The 7,458-nt window shown below is 34.4% G+C and overlaps 1 protein-coding gene across 1 annotated transcript; it reads left to right on the plus strand.

The window, feature by feature from the left end:
* Nucleotides 1–850: 850 nt before the first annotated feature.
* LOC117109661 (uncharacterized protein K02A2.6-like) lies at nt 851–1,549 on the plus strand. The gene has a single exon (XM_033252044.1). It carries the CDS (start codon nt 851–853, stop codon nt 1,547–1,549), a length of 699 nt encoding a protein of 232 aa, XP_033107935.1.
* Nucleotides 1,550–7,458: the final 5,909 nt, after the last annotated feature.

A 7,458-nucleotide genomic window follows, 5' to 3' on the forward strand; every position in this document is an offset into this window, starting at 1 on the left:
ATCTGTGATATGCCTCCACCTGAAAATGTTAAAGCAGTTTGTAGATTTTTAGGCATTGTCAATTATTTTTCCAAGTTCCTACCACACTTACATGATGCAGCAAAACCATTACAAGATCTTACTAAGAAAGATGCAGAATGGATCTGGGGACCGCCTCAGCAAGCCATGTTTGAGAAAATTAAACGCATGATAGCAACGCCTAGAATATTGGCTTTCTTTGATCCAGAAAAAGAGTTAGTGCTGGAAAATGATGCTAGTGAGTTTGGTCTGGGGTCAGTGATCATGCAAAATGGGAGACCTATTGCCTTTGCAAGTAGGACATTGAATGACACCGAATGCCGTTATGCACAAATTGAAAAGGAAATGATTACAGTTGCATATGGGCTAACTAAGTTTCATCACTATACCTATGGTCGAAAGGTTATTGTTAAAACTGACCATAAATCATTGACAGGCATTGTCAAAAAGAGCCTAAATAAAGCGCCACGAAGGCTACAGAATCTACTTCTCATGGTACAAGAGTATGACTTCAATCTTATCTACGTTCAAGGTGCTAAAATGATATTATCTGATGCATTGTCAAGAGCACCTTTACTAATTGCTGAAGATACTGTGTTTGCTATAAGCAATCTGGCATTCACTGCAGTAACACCGGAGCGTTTGGATGAAATACGGAAGGCAACTTCTGAAGATGAAACACTGTCTGCTCAGCCAAGTAGTCAAAAGTGGTTGGCCTAATGATAAAGGCCTGCTAGATTCCAGATTAATTCCATATTTCAATAACAGAGATGAGGTGTCCATACAGGATAACATTCTTATGAGAGGTGAGCGGATCATCATACCAACCAATATGAGAAAGGATATTAAAAACAAGGTCCATACAGGGCATATGGGAATTAACGCCTGTCTGAGGAGAGCTAGAGACTTAGTTTTTTGGCCTGGTATGAGTAAAGAGATTAGACAATTTGTCGAAACCTGTGACATATGTGCGCAACATGGCTACAACAAACAGCCCAAAGAACCACTAATTAGTTATCCTCTAGCCACAAGACCATGGGAGCGAGTAGCAGTCGATCTGTTTGTCATAAATGAGAGAAATTACCTTGTTACTGTGGGTTACTTCAGTACCTTTTTTAAATTTGATTACTTAACAGACACATCTTCATCGACTGTTATCACCAAATTGAAACACCACTTCGTGCGTCATGGAATTCCAGATCAGGTGGTCAGCGATGGAGGACCACAGTTCTCATCGAACAACTTCAAAGCTTTTAGCACAGCATGGGGATTCCAGCATATCTTGTCTAGTCCAGGTAACAGTCAATCCAATGGGGCAGCAGAGGCTGCTGTCAAAGTAGCTAAACGCCTTATGAAGAAATGCGCCAGTGCTGGTGAAGATCCATACATGGGATTATTGAACATCAGAAATACACAAACGGAGAGTATGACGACAACACCCACCGAGAGATTAATGGGAAGAAAACCAAAGACCATACTTCCAACAAAACAAAACTCTCACACCAATGTACGAAATCAACGACGACATTGAAAGACTACGTGCCAAGCGCCAATTGTCAACAAAGAAACACAGCAACAGACCACAGTTAAAACTACTACAAATAGGAGATACTGTTCGTATGCAGCCAATTGAGCAAGGCAAAACCAAATGGCATGACACTACAGTAACATCACAAGTGAACAAACGTTCCTACAATGTTGTTAATCAGGCTGGACGGACGCTACGCAGTAACCGTCGTTTCCTGCGAAAAGTACCAGCAACCAACCAAGATGTTTCAAACAAGAACACAATCCACCTTAATCCACAACCTCAACAAGTAAACAAAAATGTGAAACAGAACACCATGCAACATAAGACAAGAACTCAGCACCAAACCAGAAAAACTAAATGAACTGTTAGAAAACCCAGTTATTTAAAGGACTATGAATGATTGACTCGCTAATGCAATCATCACTGTATATGTAATTATGTGGACACTGGGCTTATATACAAACAAATCATAATTGATGACCTTTCATACATGCTTTTTTTTAGCTGCTCTCTTCATAATCAATAGCCATATCAACATAATTCGTTATACCGTCATTGATGTTGTTGCAGCGTATTGCCATGCTGTGTTGCAGTTAATCATTGGATTCTGATACTGCCTATGGGTCTCGCCACAAAATCTCATGGTTAGAAATTCAAAAATTGAGTTTATATTATATTTGGGTAGATCTCATTATAAGCTTTCATTTGGTCTTTGAATGGCTTCCCTACTATAAGTAGATACAGAGATGTGAGCATTTAAAGTTTAGGTGTATAAGAACCACGTTTTGAGAAAATCAGCCTCAAAGATAAACTAACCTGTACAAATAATATGACTAGAATTACAGAATATGTGCAGATAACACTAACTTTCTGTTTAACATGGCCTACTATATGGCCTAATATCTGTTGAAGTTTTCAATGTGGTTAGCTGTCCCTCTCCTAATAATCACTTTGTGGCATCAGCGAGGCTCAGACTTTATGAGTTCTACCAGCTTTAAGTATATTAATATATAATAGTTGCAGCATATTCACAAAGAGTGTTTACTAATCTGTGTAAAAACTTCCATTTCCTATACCTTCAACATGTCACAAATAAAATTCTAAGAGAAATATACAGTAATTAGTAAGGCATTATAGATTAATCGCTTTACTTCATTTATCCTACCTCAACATATACATTTTTTTTTTTAATAAGAACCAGTAATTTTTTTTTTTTTTTTTTTTTGCCGATTTTAAGTTTTTTTTTTTTGCCGATTTCAAGCTCAAAATGTTCTTATTTTGTTCCTATATTTACACACTTTCAAACATCGGATATTATTATTTTACAGCTCATATTACTGTACTGTAATAAAGAGGGTATTGTGTAGTATTACGTCACACTTACCGCACAAAGTACAGATAAAAAAAAAAGCCTCAGTTAACATTTTGCCTTGGCCTCAATTTTTTCTTATTTTCTTTTTATTTTTAATCAAGGGCCGTTCAGGGCCGTTTCATAGCGACATAAAATCATGTGTCCTCTATTGCATAAACGCGTTAGTCGTGAAGTTGGTTTTATTTTTTTAATTTTTTTTTTCTTCATACTTTTCTTTGATAATGTTTACTGTTTTGTTCGTGCATTTTCTACTTTATACTTTTTAATGACTTTTTTGTTGCAATTTGACCATCACTTCTCATTATCGAAACGAAGAAAGCCCTATGTTAAATTCACTTTAGTTGAGGGCTCCTGGTACGGTTTGTTAGTTTCGTCGAAGCTGCTTTGTTAAACGATATATTGGACAGCCTCTTGTTTATGCCTTCTAAAATGAGTAAGAAATTATAAAATTAAATAACAGAATAAAATGGATTTGTACGAATGAAGTACTACTGTCTAAAGTGTAAGGAATCTGTTAACCGAGCTGTAATTTTTTTTTCTGAACGTTCGATGTTGCGATTGGTGCGATACATTCAAAATATCACCTTCCTGATTCGGCAATAAACTCATGACTGTTCATTAGTAGTTTCTTAATTTCAAAAGAGCGGTTTTGATACATGCCGTTAATATGCGATGCGAGATAAGCAAAGTTTCAGTAGTGGCAATGTTGCAAAAATATGTTTCACCGGGAATCCTTATAGAGGAAGAGTGCAATAGTTGAAACACCACAGACTTGGAACCTATTTTTTATTGTAATTCTGAAATGATAATGATGATGATGACTACGAATAAACTGAAATATAATAAACATATAGTTGATTTCAGGTAACCAGTGGGACTTTTTTTATATAAGACCTCGCCATTTTAAAAAGATACGAAATTATAATGTTACCGTATCATTTCCTGTTACTGTTTTCTGTATGTCTTCATGATTTCCGATACATTATTACCCGTGAAGCGTTTATTATTAAATAAAATCAATGATAAAATGAATTTCTTAAACACAGTAAAACTAAATATTTATTCCGATACACTAAAGACCACCTACATTATAATTATTATGATAATAATAACTATTACTATTATTTTATTGTTATTTATGTATGTATATAGGCTAATTATGTTGTGTAGGCTTAAATCCTTGATTATTATTATTATTATTACTATTAGGCCCACCACCAACCACCACTACCAAAACCACTACCACCACTATCAACATCCACCACCATCTCCACCACCACCACTACTACTGCAGGGCATATGCTGCTGCTGCTGCTGCTGCCGCTGCCGCCGCCGCCGAAGGTTAAATTTAATGCTTGAAAAAAAAAATTCCTGAGGGCCTGCAAAGCCTGAAGGAAATTTTTGAATCCATTAAATCTAACCTAAGTATAATAATTTCCGCTAGTCTACGATGGATGATCTACTAATTACTTTATAAGTCAATCGCCGTCTTTTTAGTTTTAATTTTGATGTTGTAGCAGTCATCGCTTGCTATAGTGATATGAGCAGTATACTTTGTGCATATTTACATTTAGCTGCTGTGCGGATACGATGAATTGCTATTGTAATTTGTATTGTGTTAGAAGAACTTGTTTGTAATGCTATTTTGATAGACATTCGTTTAAGAAATAAACATTTCTAAAAGCATTTGAGAAAGAATACAGTCACTGACTTTTTGGTCAATGAAGACAGGTAAAAATCGTGCGATGATTTCATAACTACTCTTGCTACGGCCTGCCTACTTAAGTAGGAGAAGGCCACGGCGGCCTCCTCCCTGGTCGTAGGCCTAGCCCTACTTTTAATTTCGTTTATTGAGTCTTTAAAATAGGTTTGGAATATTCCTATTAAACGTTCAGTTCGTTTAGTTTATTAGGGTAAATTGATTCAAGGAATGCTTTAATTGTTCATACTTAATATTGAATTTGAAGTAACTTTCTTCGGGTTCTAATTACCATTGCTTTAGGAAAGTATTTCAACTACACTTACTATGTCTATTTGGACAAGAACATAGGGCTTTTCCCAATTGCTTTAATGAGGAATGAAGTTCAAATTGCAACAAAAAGGAAAGTCGTTAAAAGGTATGAAGTAAAATAAAAACACGGAAAACCAATATAATGTTAATGAAGTGGACAAAAAAAAAGGAAATGAAAAAAAAAAAAAAAACGAAAACCAAGTTCACTGCGACGTTATTAGTGAGACTTGAACTATGGCTGCAATGGTAATAGCGAGATACATCGTGACTCATAACCATTGCGCACCACATGAGTCGACCATGAACAGAAAAATGCATTTTCAGTTCATAGCGATTCAATGACTGAAAGCAAACATTGTTGCTGTAACTGGTTTATGCGCTTTAGAAAACGCAAATTGCGTTTAAATAATTTAATCAACTGTGTACAAAAAAACTTTAGAATGGTCCTCATATCCACACCCTACTGCGGATCGTCACCAAAATTGGTTCAGTTTTTTATTTCATCATGAAAAACTATTCTGCAAAGTGTCATTTTTATCCATCTATAACTGGGACTTAAGCAATTGACCCTCAAATTTACACCCTATTGTGTGTGATTCATCCAATTCATAGATGAAGAGATGTTAAACCCTAACTTTCAAAATTTTCTTAGCATGTTTAAGTCTTAAGTTTCGTGAATACATACCAGGATAAACCGAATGAGGACGTTTGTTAGGGAGACAGTTCTTTTGTGGCGCCCTGAGTCGTACTGTTCCATTTTATTTCGAAGAGGTGTTCCATTTTGGGAACAATGGCAATTAGTCGGTTTATCCAGGTAAGTATCTCACTCATAGACTACAAACATCACGATTGATTTGTGTATTTTCAATTAAGATTTAAGCACATACGAATACAATTTGGTTTTTAACTAAATAATACCTTACATTTACATTGCAACAAACCATTTATTTATTTATCCAATTCAGAAATGAAGTGAAACCCTAAATTTCAAAATTGTCTTAGCATGTTTAATTTTCGATTGAGATTTAAGCGTATACGAATACAATTTGGTTTAAACTAAATATACTTTATTAGCCTTACATAATTGCAACTAACTATTTATATTACACATTCACATAATTACGTAATATCTAAATAATTAATTACATAATTATTTATTATCTATAATCATATATATTGTTATTTTACTACATTATCACCCTACGTCACACATTGTAAGTAATTATTTTGAATAATGATTCTTCTTACAGGATGTAAATGTACCATGTACATAGTTGCCTGGATTTTATCAACTGTAGTTCTACTCATTTTCACTTCATATTTGATATTTCTCGTCAGGTAAGAAAGACGAACCACAACTACTGCTGCTGCTGCTGCTACTGCTACTACTGCTACTCTGCTTCTACTATATACTACAGCTGCTGCTACTACTACTACTGCTACTACTACTACTACTACTACTGCTGCTGCTGCTGCTACTACTACTACTACTACTACTATACTACTACTTAAACAAACATCATAGTCATCATTACTATCATTATCATCAGCAACGTCAATTATCATCATCATCAATATCATCATAACCGCCATCACCGTCATTATCATCATTATCACAATCATTCATCATCATCATCATCATCATCATCTTTATCACCATCGTCATCATCATCAATATACTTGTAGCATCATTATATTTAATAATTAATAATAATAGTTATAATAATAATAGTAATAATTATATATATATATATATATATATATATATATATTATTAATAATATACTTGTTATTGATGCTCATCATCACCAACATACTTCTATCATTATTATATTAATCTATGTACATGTACTCTGCCCTCTCCCCATGGCCTATCATAAACCCTACATCATCGTAAATAAACGTTTATAAAGATATGCTTGTGTCTTCATTTGTTATTTATTCATTTAAACGCTGTATACATTATATTTATTACCCTCTTTCTTAAAGTGTTTCATTGCACACGTGTGCTTATTCACTCGAATAATTAGGCGCCGCGGCGCTTATTCGAGAGTGGCGCTTATCGAGAAAATCACGTTAGGTAATCGCTTATTCGAGCATTTATTTGCTGAATAAACACTATAGTTGTGGCTCTTATCCATGGTTATTTGCTAAATAAAAAAAAACCCATTGTTATTTCCTGTTTAAATGTGAACTGTTATTCTGCCATGGTTAATTGTTTTTAATTAAACTGTTACTCTTTTCCCATGGTTTTAATTCCTTGTATCAAAATGTATTCCATTCAAAGTAATAAGGCAATATTATATAGCATAAACTAGACTTTTCATGTTTGCCTTGCATTAACTAGACATAATGCTACCGTCAAGAATCGTACTATTTAAATAGTTTCTTATTTACAAACTGTGAGTACACAAACATTAAGAATAATACAAAATAATAAAACTTATCAAGCAACCTTTATTGCAACTAGGAATAAAACTTGCTTCTGGTTAAATGGCTGTTGAAAAAAACGCCATGCCTCAGCGT

This window comes from Anneissia japonica, unplaced genomic scaffold (genome assembly GCF_011630105.1).
Source record: "Anneissia japonica isolate Jap-2015-1 unplaced genomic scaffold, ASM1163010v1 scaffold288038_len354873_cov157, whole genome shotgun sequence".
In the NCBI taxonomy this organism is placed as follows: Eukaryota; Metazoa; Echinodermata; class Crinoidea; order Comatulida; family Comatulidae; genus Anneissia; species Anneissia japonica.

Excerpts from the sequence above, each read along its gene's own strand:
- LOC117109661 (XM_033252044.1), top strand. The coding sequence starts at position 851 with ATGAGAAAGGATATTAAAAACAAGGTCCATACAGGGCATATGGGAATT.